Source organism: Hipposideros armiger, unplaced genomic scaffold (assembly GCF_001890085.2).
Source record: "Hipposideros armiger isolate ML-2016 unplaced genomic scaffold, ASM189008v1 scaffold_84, whole genome shotgun sequence".
Taxonomy (NCBI): domain Eukaryota; kingdom Metazoa; phylum Chordata; class Mammalia; order Chiroptera; family Hipposideridae; genus Hipposideros; species Hipposideros armiger.
The window spans coordinates 1,553,772-1,575,210 of NW_017731434.1; the positions used below are offsets into that span (position 1 = coordinate 1,553,772).

Here is a 21,439-nt window from a genome sequence, read left to right on the forward strand (position 1 = left end):
GAGGCAGCTAACAGGATTGGAGATCTGACCAACTTCCAGTAATTCTGTGAGGCTCTGTCTAACACCTCTCTGTGAAGTGTAAAGGTAGTTGTCACCCAATGCCCTAAGCTTTACAGTCTCAAATTTTAAGACAACAGGACATCTCCCATTCCATATGTTGTTACAGAAGCAAAGTGACTTTAGAATAAAGCTCCTTTAATGAGAATTTGTCTTTCTGAATGACCACCAAGCTACCCCAAAAGGAGAAATCCAAAATAAAGGGCTGAAGGCTGTCACCCCAAATAGCCCTGCTCCTTTAGAATGAAACTGCCCTTTTATTGAGCTTCTCCTGTCATCCAGCCCAGGTGGGAAGGACATAAGGCAAAGGTAATTAAAAGAATCATGACAAAGAGCAGTACAACATTATCCTAATTACATTTTTCCTGGTGTAAATAAATTCATCTGCTTTAGTAGCCACACTAGCAAACTAGTCCAGGTACCATATCACACTAGAATACAAAACCCATATCATAGTAAAATTAGTAAATGCATTCTGAATTAGCAGTGAATTAGGGCAATGTTAGCATGTCTATTAGCTACTTACGAAAGCTAGAATCCTCATATTTGGAAGATGGATAATCACTGATACTTCCTTTAAGATTTACGAAAATAAAATCCAACCATAGATACTATGCTAGTTTTGTGATTTTTTTACAATGCTAAGTAAATGTAATGACCTGGGAGGTAATTACTCCTGCAAATGTCACATAACTAGCTTCCTTATTATAATTTTATTTGTAAATATGCAGTTAGGTAGAAGTGGGGAAGAGCTGAAATCCAGAGTCAGAAAACCCACATTCACACTCTTGGTCCCAGGATTTACTGGCTGAGTAATTTTAGGCAAATCACTTAATCTCACACATCCTTGGTTTCCTAATTTGTAAAATAACAATGATAATCACATTGCATAGTTGTTATGCTTTTTAAAGAAACTGTAAATCACTTTGCAAATATTATCTTCCTCCCTCTTTAAAAAAATTTTTTTCTGGATAGGTCACATAAATAGAAGTTACCTCAATGACTAGGAGCATAGTCCTTGAAGTCAGACAGTCTCAGTAATCATTCAATGTCAATAAGTATTTGCTGGGCAAATAATGAAATACTTGTTTAGCTTTATCCTTTGTCAGAACCCCTAGTCAAATTACATATACTCTTGAAACCTCAATTTTCATGTATATAAAATATACAAATAAGAAGGAACTTCAGTGAATCTCAATCACAGTACATTATTAGAAACCCTGCTTTGTCTGATTCAGTATGTCAGAGGCAAGGCCTGGGCAAATGCATTTAAGCTTCACAGGTATGTGGAAGCTAACCCAGCACTAAGAACCACTAAACCCCCTCTTTGGACTGTTGTGGGGATTAAATGAGACAATGTATGAAGGTACTGAGCACATATTTAATTCATATAAGTATATAGTTTATACCCTGCTTTTAAAAATATATTTTATAGGGGCCAGCTGAGTGGCTCAGTTGGTTACGAGCTTGCTGAAGAGTGTGAACTCTGAGCAACAGGGTGGTCCATTTGATTCCCCACATGGGCCAGTGAGCTGCCAACAGGTGGCAGGATGGCTCAGCTGGTGAGAGCACACTTTCCTAACAACAAGGTTTCTGTTCAAGATGGTGGGCTATGCCCACCCACAACTAAAGACTAAACTCAGCACCTTGAGCTGAGCTGCCAACCAAGTAGCTCAGGGGATAGAGCACACGCTCTTAACAACGAGGCTGCTGGTTTGACTCCCGCATGGGATGGTGGCTATACCCACATGCAACTAATTGAACACTTCACCTTGAGCTGAGCGGCGCAACTGGGCTTGGAGCTGAGCTAGCTTTGCCCTCCACAACTAAGACTGAAGGACAACAACTTGGCTGTTCCCCTTCCCCAACTCCCTAAAACTGTTCCCCTCCCCCAATTCCACAACACTGTTCCCCTCACCCAATTCCCCAATAAAATCTTAAATATATATATATATATATATATATATATATAAAATACTTATTTATAAAAATTATTTCATACAACATATTTAAGAAAAATCAGTGAATTATTAAAGCAGTGGTTCTCAACCTCCAGCATGATCTAATGGGGGTGGGGTAGCTTGTAACACAGATTGCTGGGCCCTACTCCCAGTGTTTTAAGTCAATAGGTCTGAGTTGGGGCCGAAGAATTTGTATTTCAAACAAGTTCCCAGGTGATGCTGATGCTGACAGTCAAAGGAACACACTTTGAGAACCACTGCATTATAGAAACATTAGTTATATCTAAAAAATTATGTTCATATAAAATAAAAACAAGCAAAAGGCAAAAAATACAGTATCGATATTATATAGTTTAAATGTAAGCAGGGTTGATTTTGTTTGATGACTTGAAATAGAGTCTCATATGGTTACTGTTTTCTCAATGAAGCTTTAACTGACCCCTTTCCCTAGGGTGAATGAGAAGGTCACACCTATGCAGTCCTTGTACCTTATTACACTGACTTGCAATGGAGCATTGCACTTAACAGGTATGTATGGAAATGAACTAGTAAAACATGACTTCCTCACTTGAGTAGAAGGCAAATTTCTTGAAGGTAGAGATCAGGTCAGACTTATCCATGCAACCCCAGAGCCTAGCACAGTACCAGCAAACATGCAACAAAATGTTTAATGAATGAAAATGCTTAACGAAACTCAATTTGCAATAGAGTAAATTTTATGGTTTTTTAAAAAAATTTAAGTGTCATGGTAACTCCATGGGAAAATCTAGAGGTATATAGACAACCACTTCCTTTTCATCTTTTTTGTTAGATCAGTGGTTCTCAAAAGGGGGGAGGGGGTACCCCCAGAAGACAGGGTTCTACTAGCATTTAGTGGGTATAGTTCAGGGATGCCGCTAAACAATGCCCAGGACAGCCTCCATCCACAAAAAAGAATTATCCAGCCCAAAATGTAAAAAATACCAAGGTTGAAAAATTCAATATGAGAAGAATCCAACCGAGCTAATTAAACTCTCCTCCCACTAGCCCTCTTAAAAAAAAAAGTTTGGCCTTAAACCAAAGGAAGAATATCAATAACAACAATTTACAAATATTAAACACTTTGTTTTACAGATAGTATTTTGCAACCTGAGGGCTCAAAGTCACACAGCTAGTTAGTGGTAGATTAGAAATAAAATACAGTCTCACTTGAAGCCAAACAAACATTTGAAAACTTTCTTAGTTTGTGACTAGCTGATCCATAGTCTAATCCAAATCTCACCAGTAGCTACTTCGCCCCTGGATTGCTCACCATAGCTCACTTTCTGTGTCTTGGCAAGATCGCCTGTGTCAAGACAGCCCTTTCCTTCGTATATTACTTTGATTATTTAACTTACTTGTATGATTTTTCTTTCTTTCAGTTATGTGGCCCAGCTCTTCTTTTTCAGACTTGGCCTTTTTTGAAACCAAGCGTCCATAAGACTTTGATTAAATTTACTTTTAAATCCTGGCTCTAGAAATTATATCCCTCCCTCTATACGCCCTCAGAGACCTAGACTTTCCGCTGATAAGCAGCAACCCCTGAGGCAGCAGAAGACAATAGCCCACACCTGACTAATGGTCACAAGGTCTGGACCACAGGCAGGCTAAAGGTAACATCTTGACCTAAGTTAATGTTTCAGCTTCTGAACCCTAAGGTGGAATGACCCCTTGGCTGCTTTCCCATAAGACTAGACAGAGGGATGATGGGAAAGACCTCAGAGCTGTCCTCAAGACCTGAAAAAATTATTCATTATCTACCTCACCTCCGACCAATCAGCTCCCTGCATGAATCAAAACCCCTAACCCGCGGTGTCTTGTGTCTTTGCCCTATATTGTCTGTAACCTACAGGCCATCTGGGAGCTCTGGTTGTGAGCATTAGCTTCCCCTTCTCCTGGATGGCGCCATTCATCAATAAAATAGTCAATATTCCTCCAGTGCCGTTCTCAGTGTTTAGTGTTTGGCTCTGCGAGTGCCAGGTGGACCAGCTCTTTCTGTTCTACAATAGTTTTAAATATTAAGCCTAACTTTGGTTAGAAACATTTTACAACATAGCCTGATTGAAAAATAATGAAACAGCATCTTTAACAGTCAAGAGCAGAAAAACAAACAGCTGTGGCCTTCCCTTTTCCTTGTTAGACCAGCCCTTGAAGGTCATTCCAAACACTCAGCTCCCGGAAGAACTTGCTGCAATCAACACCTCTTGGAGTTTTTACCGCCTGTGGCACTCCTACATTTTTAAGGAAACCATTTTCAATAAATTACTTTTTGTTACCCAAGTTCTCATCCAGTCCCTTTTCTGCTACAATTATTCTGCAGAATAATGGGATTTCAGGCAATTCAACATTGAAAACAGAAGGTAAACACGGTCAGCTGTAGGTACAAATAGGGGAGAGAAAAAAGAAGTGTGAAAAAAACAGAGGCTGAACACCTTTGCTGTAAGAAAAAGCTAGCTTTGACTGCGCTTCTAGTTTTCTGTAGTCCTCTCATTACCAGGAAAAGAGTAGGAGGAGTTAGGAAGAAAGGAAGGGAGGGTGGAAGGAAGGCAGCAGAGAGAAAGAGACAAAGGAAAGGAGAAAGGAGAATGGAATGAGCACTTATTGAATACCTACCACGCACATGATGCTATGTACTTTGCCATTTGTTATGTGCTTTAACCCTCACAAAAGTTCTATAAGGTAGGTATTATTGTCTCTATTTTTTAGGTAAGGAAAGTGTACTTCCAAGAGGTTAAGTAACTTGCCAAAGATCACATAGCTGGGATCTGAACACATCTGTCTGACCCCAAAGTCCGGGCGGGGGGAGGGGGGGGGCGGGGGAGGGGCACAGGATCTGGAAAGTTAAAAACGTTAAAAAAAATCATTTTGGGAAAGTGTGATGAGGCATGATAAGAAATTGCATTTGATATGGCATTGTGGGCCGGCCAAGTGGCTCAGTTGGTTAAGAGCTCGCTCAAGAGTGTGAGCTCTGAGCAACAGGGTCGCTGGTTTGATTCCTGGCCCGAGCTGAGCTTCCAACAGCTGCCAACAGGTGGCCAGATGGCTCAACTAAAAAAAAAAAAACAAAAAAAAACAATGATATGGCATTGTTCTTCCTAAAATAGGATATCTGAGCCCTACAACATCTTCACAATGTTTTCCTTTTCTCAAGAAAATAATATTTATTCATTTATTTCCTCAACAGGTAATTGTGGAACACTAAGTATAAGTAAGTCACTGTGCTAGAAGCCATCCAAGGTACAACCATGAAGAAGGCATGAAACTTATGGTCCAGTAGGAAAGAAAGACAAGTGTACATGCAATTAAAATACAGTTTAATAAATGCTGTAAGTGACACCTCACAGGAGTATGGGGACATGTAAGTATTGACAAGGAGGGATGTCAAAATTTCAAGATGAGACTAAATGCACGAGTAAGCAAAATTAAAGCACCTTTCTTCTACTGTTAACCCTGAGGTTAGAGGAACTGCACATCCATGCAAGCGCACACCACACACACACACACACACACACACACACACACACACCCCCCAATACTCTAATTCCAGGCCATACATGGAAGATGTCTGCTACTCCATCTGCCATATCATCCACAGACAATAGAGCCAATCCCAGAGCATGTGGTGAAAAGCAACATTGGACTAAAAGTCAGATTCGTATTTTAATCTAGGCTTGCCCAAGTTCTGGCTGTGTGACTTTGGAAAAGTAATTTTAACCTCTCTAAGCTGAAGTTTATTCATCTGCAAAAGAAGTTAAGCTAAACCTTTGGTAAAATCTCTCCCACTTTTAACACACTCTGGAACTTTACCTGTGACTTCTAAGTATCACAGCTTGCTAACTGGAAATTGGCTGCAAACTATCTCAGAACTTTAGACTTTTATGGTGATGATTATTTCAAGTTAACACTTTAAAAAAAGTATACTGAACTTCAGTCACGTGAATTTCACAATCAATATTAAAAGAGGTAAGAAAAACTGACATCATAAATGGCAATTGATTCACTTTTGAAGAATTAAAATGAAAAAAATAAACTTCTAAAAGAAAAAAACAACGAAACATGTTTAAATATAGCATGAGCATCTCCTAAGCCAGATTTAAATGTCACTAGTGTTTCCAAATGAAAATAAAAGTGTTAAAAGATAGAATTTTCCTCATCTTGTATCATAATATCTGACTGCTTACAGAATAGAAAAGTAATAAGGCTACAAGTTAGGAAAGCTGAATCTCAGTCTTAATAATATTTCATTTATAGGTTAACCTTTTAAAAAAGTATCCATATGTCAAATGTAAAATGACATTTAAAATTATAATGAAATCATCAAGTGATAGGCAAATTGATAATAAGCAACAGATTCTATGCTTTCTCTTCTTTAGAAATGGGAAAACTAAATCTGCAAATTTCCTGACTTCTTGAAGATTAATGAGATAACAATCATAAAGGTTTTACACCTTGGAAGAAAGCTAATAATTTAGAAACAGGCAGAGAGAACATGGTAGCTTTTCCTTTTAAATAATAACAACCTGAATATCAAGATGATTTTTCAAGATATATTATTTTACCCCAGATTTTAGTGAAATATATAAGGTTGAACACAAATATGTAAATTCACTTGACAGTCCTTAAAATTATATTTGGTATTACATATCTGCAGTTTTCAATGAAACCGTTTTTAATAAATTACTTTTTATTAACCAAGACTAGCCCAAAATAAGAAAAGAATTATAACCAAAGGAGGAAGGAAGGTAGGGAGGGAGGGAAGAGAAAATACCTCTTCAGAAGCTCAGAAATAACTCTATAGTAATGAGATTTAAAGATTCTGAATGTGGAAAAGTCATTTATTAGGACCTAACTAAAAACTATCTCTAGGTGACAGTGATGTATCCTATGGAAAATATACCAGCTAAGGGCAGTCTTTTATATTTTATTCACCAAACCCGATCCCATTGTCTATATTTTTATTTTTATTTATTTATTATTTTTATTATTTTCAGCTGAGCCATCCTGCTGCCTTTTGGCAGCTCAGTGGCAGCTCAGATGAGGCCGGGCATCGAACCGCTGTTGCTCAAGGTTGCACTCTTGAGTGAGCTCTTAATGAACCGAGCCACTCCGTCAGCCTCCATTGTCTATATTTTTAAATCACAATTTTTTGTCCAAGTATATGAGATTTCAGTATTTCAAAAACATCTCTAAGGCCTTGACCCAGAACATACTTATTCCCTGTGGATCATAGCATTAAATTTTCTCTACAATAAAAAACTTTTCATGAGTTGAACAGTTCCCGATTTGAAATCTTGAAGAAATAAAAACAGGAAATCACTTCCTGGTTATCTAGAAATAGATTCACATTCTGGATTGTTCAGTTCAGGCATGGTAGGAACACCATCTACTGCAGGAAGAAGTGATACCCGCTCTGAGCTGTATCTATGAGTTTTAGTTCAGTGGCTGACACCACTATACTCTATTCCATTCACTGGCGTGATTTCAAAAGAAGTACATCTTAAAATTCATTCATATATTCATTCAACAAATTATTATTGAACCCTTACTAAGTGCTAGACATGAAGGAAAAGATTCAGTAGTCTCTACTTTCAAGACATTTACAGCTTAATTTCATATTCATGTGAAAACCTACCATCAACCTACTATTTTTTAACATTACAAAGAATGAATGCTACTTAAAATATAAACACAGGCGTTCCAATTAAAGAAAGATAATTTAGCATCACTTTCTCCCGTACCTTTTTTCTTAGAACTCAAGCTATTATTACATAATCTGACCCATAGACTAATTTTCTAGCTAACTTTCTGAGAATTCCTAACATTAATACAAGGTAATACTATTATGACTTAGAGCCAATATCAAATCTTCTAATATCCAATTAGTACAAGTCCTTAGGTATATTAATAACAAACTCACTTTTCTTTTCAAGGGCCAACTTAACTTTTTGACTCAGAAGCTACTGGGTCTCTTTAACCTAAAGAGATATTTCAACACCCACACAACCTAAAGAGATAGGAAACACACACAAAGGCACACACACACACACACACACACACACACACACACACACTCAATAGACCATTATATTTGAAGGGAACACTTTAAAAATTCAGTTAATTGTGCTAGTTGCATTAAAGCAACGCAATTGAATATTATCAAACCATTAAAATTAAAATTATGAAGAACATTTAAAAATATATAGAAAAATATATGCTTGACTCATTCAATAATACATTCATTTTGTATCTGTGATATGCCGAAAATTATATTAGACACTTTGGATTAAAGGATAAAACACAATCAGGACCGACAAGGAGCTCATAGCCTAGTAACGGGTATGTATGGAGGGGCCTAAGGAAGTGAATAGGAAATAGGCACATGGGAAGCCCCAGACACTGTGAGGAAGCAATCTGTTGCTGCAATCCCATAAAACTCTAGTCTACTTCCAGGAGCATGACAACCTATGTAGAGTCAGGTTTGATCCAGGAAAATTAACCCAAGATGCAGAAAGATTGGAAGCAGCCCTAGAAAACAGTGGAAACGTCCTATCTGGGGAACGGGGTGCTGTTCTTTCATGCACCAAGCAGACTGGCTGGCCTGACACTGCCAAGTTTTGGTTCCTTAGGCTTCAGGGCAGTGGTGGGACTGAAGAACCCACGGGAGCACTGAGAGGAGACGGACAAGTACACAACATTTTAAATCAATATAGGAGCACTAATAGAGGTATGTGCAAGACGTACCGGGGACAGCAAAGAATGTGCTTTAACTGTGCCTATCAGGATGGGGGCTGTGTGGGGAGTGTCAGAAGGGAAGATGGCAAAATTTCTACAGAGTAAGTATGGACATTTGTGCTGAGGCTTGAAGAATAGAAAAGAATTTTCAGCATTACAAAAAAACAAACAAAAAACCAGCATCACAAAGGCAGAGAATCACAAAAGAATGTGTGTGACTCCCAGTATTAGAATGATGGGATTGCTACAGTTAGGATGGATGTGGGAAATGGTAGGAGATGAATCAGAAAAGGTAATCATGGGTCAGATCCTAGACAGCCTTGTACACCTTGCAATGGAATTTTTATTTTTGTCCTTGGTAGGTAATGGAAAGCCATTATTGGATTTTATGAATGTGAAATGATCAGATATGCCATTTAAGAGTATCATATTCGCAATAGTGTGAAAAATAAATTAGAGGTAATTTAGGCCTAATGCAAGGAGACCAGTTAGACTATGAGTGGTTCTAATCCATATTAGAAAGAATGAGCATTGAAATATATCTGTGAGTGGAGGTAAAGAAAAGCAGACAATTCAGATCAACAGTAGTGACTGATCAGGGTTGAGCTCAGGCCTCGAAAAGAGAATCAAGGATATCTCTGGATTCTCAGCTTGTGTAGCTGGGTAGATAAAGATGTCATTAAATAAAATCACCACTGTGGAAAATTATAGATAAAATTAAAGACTAGATGGTAACCTGAAAATAAAAAGTTGAGTTAGGATGACCAATGTTCTATTGCACATAAGAAAAAATTGTTTGTGGCTACGTTTATATTTAAATGCAGATGCTAAAAATTACTAGATTATAATTTTGAGTAGGTTATTTAAATCTCTATGAATTTAGCCTCAGACAATATTCATTTGTTTACAATTCATCTTGTTTCAGGGACAATTTTATAGACAATGAGGGGAAAGAAGAATAAGGATATAAGAAATAAAAATTAATTCACACGTGCATAATTTATGATCCCATCATCTTGTGCAAGAAGTGGACTGGGAGTCAGTTCTGAGCTTCCTGGCCATCTACTTATAGTGGGAAATACAGTGAGTTCCAGGACTCACTTTGTCCATTGTTAGCTAGCTAGTGACAGTTCAGAGAAACTTCCCCATTGGGTACTCAATGCAGACACATCATAAAAGAGTGATCTGCACAAGAAATAACATCCTTGAACTCAATATGGTATCAAGTTTCTCAATACCAGACAGCGTTGCAACAGCTGAGCACAAATCAGCAAACGAACTTCTACAGGAGCCAAAATAACGCAAGCCTGGGCAAAGAGCTATCTCAGAGTCTGGATGATTCCAAGAAAAAGTTTTAGCATATCTAATGGAATGAAAAGATTGCACATTTATTCAGGAAATCCCTCAAAAAGAGCCCTCCCATAAAGTTACTCATGGACATCATCTAACCATGCCCAGTGGGGCATGACTGAGCTACTGGTCTGACAATGGCAGTTTCCAAGGTTCTTCAGCCTCAGTAACACAAAAACCCAGTTTCCAGAAATATAAGATACAGCCTAAAACCTCATTAAGTAGGGCCAACTAAAGGAAGGGAAGTCTACACTCATGAAAATTCTCATATTAAAAAGATATTCCATTCCTTTAATATAGTATAAGCAATTAGCTAAAAATATTGCCTATTAGAATTCCACCAAGACTTGCTTGTAAATTATTTCTAATTCATATACTTTCCTACCATTTATTGCTGCCCCAAAGTTGAAAATGGTTTGTTTCTCCAATAAGTTAAATAGGTTATATGCCTCTCTTGACCCATGCAAACTCATGTATGTTCTATTGATTTGTTTACTCTTCATCATACATAAGGCATTAATTCAGAACCAGGTAGTGAGAACTTACAGAGGTTAAAACATAAGAGTTGGTCATGTGAAGCACATGTCCTTCCTTTGTGGTAATTCTATAGATTACTAAATAAAGTTTATGTGTGAGAAAGGTGATAATTATTCAATGCAGCGTTTCCATAAAGTTTTACAAAGTATACATTTTAATGTAAGACTTCCTTAGCGGTTGAGAAGGATGGGTGAGAGATGTGTTCCAGAGTCACTCTATAACTTGAAGTCTATCCTACCTCATACAGCTAAGACATCCCTGAACACATTTATTTATTACCTAAAAAAAATTCTTTTTAACAACATATGGTCCTTCTTTAGTCACAGATATTCTTTCAGTACAGAATGAATGTCATTGCCATGGGAAAAGAATGTGATGACATTCTTGTGCAGCCAAACAAAAGAAGAATGAATAAGAGAATGAGAACACTGAATAAGAAAAAAGAGCTTAATTAAAAATAACAGATATTGTGAATACTAGAATTTGTGAAGTATGAATGTCCATTTAGTAGCTTTCACAGTTTTTTTCATTGTATGACTTGTGATATTTTTAAACTAATAGCTTACAAAATGTATATAATCATAGGCCAACTTTAAAATGACTTTTGAATTTTTTGTAAAGCAAGCCTGGAGTGATAATAAGCTTTTAATAACATTTTAATGTCAATTTCAAAATCTTATTTTTGTCTCTGACTTTGAACATTGAGAAACAATCCAATGAACTACAAAATTTACATAAAGAACCTGTCTTTCAAGTTTTTAAAATGCGTAAATTTTAAATACCTTCTTACAAAACTTGATTTTTAATTTTTTTTTATCTTACAGGAACATTTTCACTCCACAAGCTTTAGGATCAGTCCTGACTTTGCTCAGTCTTCCTTATCAGATGAAGCACACCTTGAAGGTAGGGTTATTATGAGTGCAGTTCTCTTCTCAAGTCCTTCTAACAGCCAAAAATAGCCGTGTGAAAGACGGCTGGTCTCCCTAATAAGACATGTGCCCACCTGACACCCTACAAAATATTTACAGCACAATTGATTATAGTACCCAAACTGTCTTTCATATCCCCGTGACAATATTGTAGTTACCAATTTGTGAAGCTGAATAATATTGTATGTCAACTACAATTTAATATATATATAGTCACGGGATATGGAGTACAGCATAGGGAATAGAGTCAATGAAATTGTAATAGATATATATGATGTCAGGGGGATGGGAGTTATCACTTTGTGAGGGGTAAAATGTCTAACTATTACATTATTTTGTACAACTGAAACATAGTAATAATAATAATAATAATAATAATAATAATAATAATAATAAAAGATGGCTGGAAGACTGCACCTCCTTTCACATTGAAGAGCTACAGAGCCAGAGCTTAACAAATCGTCCTGTTCTTGAGCCTTTCTTTCACAATTGTCAGACAGATGCAGAATAGAAATCAACAATGTGAAATTGTGGTTCCTCAATTGAGCTAGGTTTTTTGTTGGTTTGTTTTGTTTTTTACCTTGGTTCCTCTAATGTCTTGGACCCTAGTGGGAAACTACCTAAGTTTATAAAAACAGTTTATATAATGGGAACCAAAAAAAAGAAGGAGGAAGGAAACAGACAAAGAGAAAGCAAGGCAAAAGAAAAAGAAAAGTCTTTATTTTTAACCTGAATTATTGGTTTAAAAACAGTGCCTTGTCTAAACATACATAGAACAATGAGATAGGTAAAGCAGACTCTTCCTTTATCAGAAGTTACTTCCTAGATCCTCTCTGGAAGAATGGAAAAATAATGGGGCTAGCCCAGGATGTCTCAACCTTGGCACTATTGACAATTGGAACCGGATATTCTTTGTAATGGGGGGCTGTCCTGGGCATTACAGAAAGTTTAGCAGCATCCCTGGTCTGTGCCCACTAGAGGCCATAAGACTATCTCAAGTATAACAATAAAAATGTCTCCAGATACTGCAAAATTGCCTCTGGTCGAGAACCAACAGGCTAGTCCCTACCCTACAAATACTAAGTTTTTCTTTTGTTCTTTCTGAGCTTTCCAGCTGAGAACGCACTGCTACAGCCAGCAACATAATGACTGGCAAACTTTTCTCTCCTAGCAACTTTCTCCTATTGTGGCATATTTTATTAAATATTTTGTCAGGAAGTCCACTTATACACCTTTTTTAATATCATATTTAATATTTTTAAAAGATAATTTATTTAATGAAATAAAGATAAAAAGGAACATCCTCATAATGCAATGATATAAGGCCATTGGGCAGTAATTTTTCATTACCTTCCAAAAGCTGTCATAAAAAGCAACCAAAATTTTAAATAGTGAGAGAGGTTAAAGACCACCTTGAAAAGCAAATAGTAACAAACAACAAGAATCAAAACCTACCATTTCTCCCACCTTAAAAAAACATTTTTTTCCTAACTACTCCTCCCACTCCCAGCCACAAGCATCATTTCTTCGCTGCCTTTGCAATTGACTATGTTATCTCTAATTTTTACCCTCCTGTTCTCTCTTAACCTATTCCACTCTGACCATCACAGCCACAACTACACTTAAATTGCCCTTGTCAAGATCTCCAGTGATCCTCACATTAATAAATCCCATGGTCCTTTCTCAGCTCTCATGTTACTTCACCTTTTAGCAGCATTTGAAACAATTGATTCTTTTTTCTCCTCCCTGATACACTTTTTCCCTTGGCTCCAGGACCCCACAATCTCTTGATCTCTTTACTTAAAATCCTCATTCTCAGTCTTCTTTACTGGTTTCTGCCTCTTTCCCCTTCCTCTTAATACTGCAGTAACCTTGGGCTCAGAAAGTTTATCTCAGTATGCACTCACTTCCCAGTGCATCACCCAGACTATGGTCTTAAATACCAACTATGTGCCAATGACACCCAAATCCATATCATCAGCCCAGGGCTCTCTCCCAGGTTCCAGACTCATATATCCAATTTCCTACTTGTCATCTCCACTAGAATATAAAATAAATACTTTAAACCCAAATGTGTCCAAAAATGAATTCCTGATTCTTCTCCCTAAACTTGCCCTAACCACCATCTTTCAATACCAGTTGATGGCAACTCCATCTTATTAGGTGCTCAGGACAAAAACTGTGGAGTCATCCATGACTCCCGTCTTTCTCTCACACTCTGCATCCTGTTAGTTCAAGAAACTGTATTAGCTCCACCTTCAAAATATATTTGGTATTCTTCCATTTTTTATATACTCCATTGCTACTACCCTAATAGTTGCCACCATCATCTCTCAACTGAAATATTGCAAAATATTCCTTTACTGGTCTTCCAGCTTCTCTTCTTGCTCCTACAGGATAGTCTCAACACAGTGGCCACAACACTGTTTATTTATTTTACTTTATTTTTTTTTATTGGGGAACAGTATGTTTGTCCAGGACCCATCAGTTCCAAGTCAAGTAGTTGTTTCCATCCAGTTGTGGAGGGCGCAGCTCAGTGGCCCATGTGGGGATCAAACCAGCAACCTTGGTGTTATGAGCACTGCGCTCTAAAACAATTGAGCTAACAGCTGCCCCCACAACAATTCTTATAAAATATCAGGTCATATTACTCCTCTGTTCAAAACCTGCAGTGGTGCCTCTTTCCCTCAGGATTAAAGCCAAAGGCCTTAAAATTGTCTAAAGGGCAACCTGGTCTGTTTCTCCCTCATCTTTCTGAGCCCTTTTCCTATCCCTATTCTACTTGTTAATTCTACTCATCCTCCTTTATGTTCATCAAACATGCCAGGCATATTCTCACCTTAGGGTATCTGCACTGGCTTTCCTGGAAGGTTCTTCCCCTTCTGTGGATAAATATATCACCTCTTTCAAAATTATCTTTTCAATTAGGTCTACACTAATCAACCTGTTAATACTTACAGCTGGCACTACTCCTCGTCCCATTGCCAGCACTTCAAATTCCCCTTGCTATGCTCAATTTTGTTTTCTTTTCCTCACAGCACTCTTCAATTTTTAATATCAACAATTTATTTATTGTGTTTATTATTCATTGTCTGTCTTCCCTATCTAGAATGTAAACTACACAAAGGTTCCATTTTGCTCTCTGATGTATCCCAAGTACCCTTAAAATAGTGCATTAGCACAGTACGTATTCAATTACTAGTGGTCAAATGAATGAAAAAATAAATGAGTAAAATAAAGTGGGCTGATAACCCCCACCAAAAAGCAGAAAGGATGGCAGCCTTCTCCTTGTTTAATTTATCTTCTTTCTCACTCTCGTGATTATATACAAAAGAGGACTAGTTGGGCTGGGAGGGGGAATTCTTTGGCAGGGAAGAGCAGATAAATTTAGTACAAGAGGTTTTTACTGGAAGATTTTAAATTTTAAGGGATTTTTGTCTTTTCAGTTTGGAGGACTAAAAGTCTTGGGCGGTTAGGGGAATTTAGGGCTTTTGCATTCTCTTTATCACTCTGATTTTTATTTTGGTGGGGCTTTTAGATAGAAGGTACCTTCTAAACTAAGTGGACCAAAGGAGCTAGGAATGAGAACCAAACACAAGTGGAGGAGGAAACTAGCTGCTAAAAGGAACTCAAGGAAAACAGGAAAAGAGCATTTCAGGTTGTCAGCCCAGTTCACTCAAGTAGGGACGAGGGCTGCAGTTCAAGACCAATGTTGAGAATGGTAATGAAGATAAGAACATGTGAAGTGCAGTGACCTTTTACTCTCAGGAGTCTGGAAGTGGCCAGTGGGATATAGAGAAAACCCTAGAGTAATTGTATAAATAAATAAATTAATCCCATTATAGTGAAAAGTTTGTTGTGTGTTTTTTTAACTTTCTTTTGCACACATTACGTCTTCCCTACTATTTATACAGCAGTGAGAGGGTCCCTACCTCTCAAGATAGAGGTACAAAAATAATGAACACAGATGTATTCATTATCTAATGCTGTATATCAAATTATCCCAAAATTTAGCAGCTTAAGACAATAGTGAGCATTTAGTATCTCTCAAAGTTCCTGTGATACAGGAATCCAGAAGCAGCTTGGTTGGGCAGTTCTGGGTCAGGGTTTCCCATGAGACTCAGTCAGAGGTTAGCTGAGGCTACACACATCTGAGGGCTTAACTGGGCTGGAGGATATGTTTCCAAGGTAGATAACATCGCTATCTAGTGGGTGCTAGCTGTTAGTAGGAGGCCTCAGTTCCTTCCCACAGGAGCCTCTCCACAGGGATGCTTGAGTGTTTTCACAACATGGCAGCTCATGTTCCCCAAAGCAAGCAATATAAGAGAGCAAAGGATACAAGAGCAAAGCAGAAGCCACAATTCCTTTATGTACAATGTAATCTTCTACTATACTGGTCACACAGGTCAGCTCCAGATTCATTGTGGGAAGGGTATGACTACCCCTATGTGAGGATGTGAACACTAGTAGGTGAAGAATATTGAGGCCATCTTGAAGGCTGGGCACCACAGCCATCAAATGGCTTACCACATGAAGAGCAAAATAATCTCAATCCACCTCAGAGTTGACCCAGATGCATCTGTTCCTGCTTACACATCAAAAAGTGAGAACATTTGTTCACTTGCCTTACCATCTCTTGAGAGCACTGAAATCTCTATACAATATCACCTTAGCATCTGTGAGCAGTTAGCCTACTTTTTGTTAGCAATGTATTTCTAATTTTAAAAGTGGATCACAAACAGTAAAGTTGTGACACTTCTGAGCAAAGTGTAAGAAGATATATCATCCTCTTGATTCACCTAAGGAAAAAGGTCTAACCTTTTTGTATTAGACTTGATAAAAAAACCTGGAGGAAAGGGAACAGATATTAAAATACTGGATGTAAACAAAGGAAAAAGAGTCACCGGGCTTGGTTATGCCTCTCTCCATAGTACATAATTGATTCTTAGACCTCAAGAAAACACGTAATGTCTTTGTATCTCAATTTCCTGATATGTAAAATGCAGATTATTACCACACCCACATGTATAAACAGTAAAGTCTGAATATAAATTGGGCATATATATGGTATATGGGGTTGTTGGAAATCTCATGATGCATTGCAAAGAATATGTATTTACAAATAATAAACTTGACCAAATTCCTTATAGAGACTATTCATATTTAGCAAATCACTCACCTTTTACTGTATCGTTTCCCCAATAACTCTGTAAGACTGAGCCTTCCTTCCTACTCTAACATACTATGACTCTCAATACTGTGGGGGAAAAAGCTGATGTCATAAAACACATTGTGTTACAGTATCACTAAGGGCCAGAAGCATTCTTAGTTACATAATCCCTGAGATACCACCAGCCTTGCTAACCTCAAAAGAGAGACTTGAAGTACAAAGAAAGAGTGGGGAGAGAACTGAGCAAAGCCCTGAAGCCACAAAAATTTTTGGTATGTTTTTCATTATCAATCCTTGGCAAAGAAGCAGTTTGGAGGTGGGAGAACAAGGTGGAGAGATTTAAAATAGTTATTAATTATACCTTCTCTAAATATCATGGCAGCTTCTAGTCAAATGTTCGGAGGGCAGAAAATGATCCGAGACCCCATTTCCCCCCACTCCTCGCCAACATCTCCACAGTAAAATCAGAGACCCAAGAGCATAATTTCCCTGCTAACTAGCTGTCAAGCAGCTACCTCCAGCACATGGCAGCTTTTATCATTAAATTTTTTCATGTTATTTTCATCTGTGTGGTTGTAATCTACAAGAACAACCTAATAATAATTAAGTAAAATCAAAGAGATCTTCTAAAAGCCTGTATGCTTTTCTTGTTATGCTTCACAAGTAAAGGATCAGTGAAAAGCATAAAGGTACCCTGATTTGAACTTCCTTTGTGCTTGAATTAGACCGTTTCTCTTGGAACACTCTCACGTCAGGCCTCTGCTTCTCTTGGCAAAATCATGAATTGGCTGATGTTGTCTTAAAAGGCTTCCCCATGTCCCCTTTGCCAACACCACTCTTCTTTCATGGCCACCTTTTCATTATGTAGGAACCTCTCACACTGCCATCTGCATTCCACCTACTGCAGTCATGTTTCAGACTCTTTTTTTAAATTTTTTTTATAGTCCTCCCGTCTAACCTTACAGTATGTTTTCCTAAGACATCCTTATGAGGTGGGTGACTAACTGGGTAATCTTTACTAAAATGTTGAATTCATCATTCTTTTTAGAATTTTTTTTAAAGCAGATTCCTAGAAATGCTATCAACACCTCAACCCAAAATACTGTAGGTATTTTTGTATATAAGAGGGGATACTAGAGTATAACTGGACCTTTTAGAAAAGGGAAGCCCACTGGGTAGCTTTACTTGGCCTAGGGAGTTGATGTATGAAAGCTGTCTCCCTGAAGTTATCGTCAAAGATGTAACCCCAAACATCTAACAACTATCCAATTGACTTCCTGCTGCACTTGATATAATATCTACACTCCTGTTGAGGGTCAAAAAGATCTGGCTTGGGCCGGCCGAGTGGCTCAGTTGGTTAAGATCCCACTTGGGAGTGCCAGCTCTGAGCAGCAGGGCCGCGGTTCGGATCCCACATTGAGGGCCAGTGATGCTGCACCCTCTACAGCTAAGATGGTGAACAACAGCTCAACCTGGAGCTGGGCTGCTGTGAGTCACCGGCGATGGCGTAGGCTGCAGCGGGGCTGCAGTGGGCTACCATGAGCTACATGAGTGGCTGGCAGCCAGAGAGAGCTGCTGTGACTGCAGTGAGCGGCCGACCAATGACCAGCGACCAATTGCCTCACCCAGGAAGAGCACAATGATCATACCAACATGGGCCAGTGAAGCTATGTCCTCCACAACTAGACTGAAGAACAAAACAGCAATTTGTCTACCTGTCTGTTCCCCTTCCTCGATTCCCCAATGCCGTTCCCCTCCCACAATTCCCCAATAAAATCTTCAAAAAAAAAAATCTGGCTTCTCCCAGCCTGTCTCTACCTCCCACACTGCACTTCAGCCAAACTGCTCTTTCTTCTGTACTTGAATATGCCAAGCTGCAACCTTATTCCTGCCTTAATGCCTGTGGTGCTATATGTTCCAGTTTGGGGCATACAAATGACTCTTCATCATATGGTTCCCAGATCAACTGTCATCTCTTCAGACAATCTAAAGTAACCCCACAATCGCTTTCTAGCACAGCATCTTATTTTTACTCATGGCATTCATCACTGTGAAATTTTCTTATTCATGTTTTTGTTAACCTGCTCCTCCCAGGCCCCCTCTTAATGTACTCTTCATTGTCGTGTTCATCACTGCATCTAGTGTTTTGCACAGAAACTGGAATATATTCAGTGCTCAATAAATATGTGCTAAATAAATGTATAAATAGATGATCCAAGTATAACTTAACCTTTAAATTTAAGTAATTGAGTAAGAAATCCTTGTACTAACATTGGAAAAGCCAGGGGAGGAGGGATGTTAATATCACTATTCCTGATGTAACTGACATGTTTATAAAACTTTTATGGATCAGGGACTACAGTATTTTTTCATGAAAACATTATAAATTTTGAATTGATAACTAGTCCATTTGTCTTCTTGAAAAGCTGCCCTTTGATGAGGCTATCAAAAATAAATATTAGTATCCTTTGAGAAACACTGCCAACTCATCTTATTCTCTTCTGTCGATGTTAAGAAACTGCATTTTCCTCTGGCCAACTCCTAGTTGTTCTAGATAGGCAGTCTCTATTGCTAGGACTTCAGAAGCCAATGAACAACTTGCCTGTCACATGACCCAACGAATGATCTCTCCCCACATGCAGTGTAGCTAAGCAGAGAAGAAGCTTTTGATAGAGGACAACCAACACAGCATGGAATGTATTGCTAAACCTATAGTTTATTATCCAGCAAAATTCACCCCAGCATCCTGAAAAAAAAAAAGCCTAACAATTTTTGCCATTTGGTTTTCTACCAGGCAGTCCCAGTTCAGTTGATTGAGGCTGAGAAGCAGATATCTGAGAGCAGTTCAACAAGCGTGCAGTCAGAGGCTTTTGTAAATCTCTCTCCTCTTAAAAGGCTAAATTGAGGCAATTCAATGGATTACAACTTCCTGGGTTTGCTTTTGTTATCTATAAAATATCACAACCAATTCCGCTTTGCTAAAGTGAAACCCCAAGGATTTAAAAAAAAAGTATCATTCCTTCTAAGAAAGATTAAATAAATTGGTAACCAAAAAAATGAAACATAACATTAGGAGAGAGAGAGAGAGAGAGAGAGAGAGAGAGATCAATAAGAGCTAAATAACTTTCCCTTTAAGAAAAACATGTAGCACGAGAAAACATTATGTTTAAAGAAACTACAATGAAATTTCTTGAGACTCCATGTCCTAGGAAAGCTTGCTCATAACTCTTTCAAAGGAACTGTTAGCACTTACATGACAAAACTTGACTACTATTCTTCAATTATTTCACTATCCAATTTAAGAAAATACACACAGTTCCATCTTGTCATTCAAAACAAAAAGTTCTTGATGTTTTGGGGGGGAGTAGAAAGAGGGGGTGCCTTTTCATCAAATCTCATGCTAGACAAAATTCACTTGTCATTAATTTGATCTTGTTTGTATCTTTTTTTCCTTCTGCCAAGATTAATTTCAAGGTAAGGCTGTCTCTCACTGGCGTGTACTGTAAAACTGTAAAATGTTTCCCACTCTTCATGGACTATTTACAATCTGTAAGGTTTGGGTTGGGTATGAAGTATATTCCTGCCAACAGTTAGCCACATCAGCAGTGCTGAAAACCAATCCTTCTGTTAGCTTTGTATTGCCATATGGTTCCATAAAAAACGAGCTTGTCAATCAGGGTTTAGACGAATTCTTCGATATTATGGTAAGGAAACTGTAGATGAATATATTCTCATTTTTAATCGTCTACCACTATAAACATATACTAATTCATTGATAGAAAAAAATAGGTTTAAGGCCTCTTCTATTTTACAGGAGCTGTAACATGTTTAAGGAAATGCACTGCAAGAAAATTATTTTACATATATTACAGTTTCAAGCAGAAGATCGGGTGTTTTGTAGTAACATCTTCCAAAGATTAAGGGTCATGGTTTTAAACCCTTTCCAGGAAGTGACTGGAGCACTTCGGGGCAATTAGAAAGCAAGCTGAAGCACCAAGATAAAGTTGTGCCCCCCCCTAGTGACCTCTAGAGTGGAGCTAAGCTCCCACAAGCAAGACTTGAGGGGAAAAAGCAAGAAGCACACCAAAGCCAAGTGCGCTGCTATAAACGAAGCTGTTATATTCCATAATTCCCCCTCCCATCTCAGAGTCCTAATCCTATTTTATATAACCCGCACGGCGCAATAAGTCTCCGCCTCTTGGGCCATTAGGCCCATTGGGTCGAAATCCAACTTCAAACGTCTCTGCTTCTACCTCCCCACGATGCTCAGATCCAGTTCCCCCAGCGCACAGCCTTCCTCACCGCGCATGGTGTGCATCTAGCTTCCCTCTCCGCAGTGCTGCAGACACCTCTCGGCCACTGCTGGTTCCCCAGCGACAGCGCCAGAGCTCGAGGAAGCGGGTGAGCGGCGACCTCTGTGAGTCGGTGCTGAGGGCGGCAGCGGCCCGTGCACCTGCTCTCCGAGCTTCCAGCTCTGCAAGTTCTGCGGACGCCCTCGGCCGGACTTCTCCCAGGAGGCTCTCTGCGGAGTCCAGCCTGGATCACGCCGCGTTGCCTCAAGTCACCCCAGCAACAAGCTCTTCTTAGCTCTCCCTGTCATCGCTTCTCCCCCCCCCGCCTCTCACACTGCCATCTGCATTCCACCTACTGCAGTCATGTTTCAGACTCTTTTTTTAAATTTTTTT

At 38.6% G+C, this 21,439-nt stretch overlaps 1 protein-coding gene across 5 annotated transcripts in view; it reads right to left on the reverse strand.

Moving 5' to 3' along the window:
• Positions 1-21,439, reverse strand: part of SLC44A5 (solute carrier family 44 member 5) — a 334,991-nt gene that overhangs the window by 312,789 nt on the left and 763 nt on the right. Inside the window, exon 1 of one of the 5 annotated variants that reach the window (XM_019644058.1) lies at positions 21,057-21,100. The exons of the other annotated variants lie outside the window; for them this stretch is intronic. Coding sequence (XP_019499603.1) covers positions 21,057-21,072 — 16 coding nt within the window. The 5' untranslated portion in view covers positions 21,073-21,100. Of the gene's footprint in view, positions 1-21,056; positions 21,101-21,439 lie in introns of those variants that run through there. 5 annotated transcript variants of the gene reach the window in all.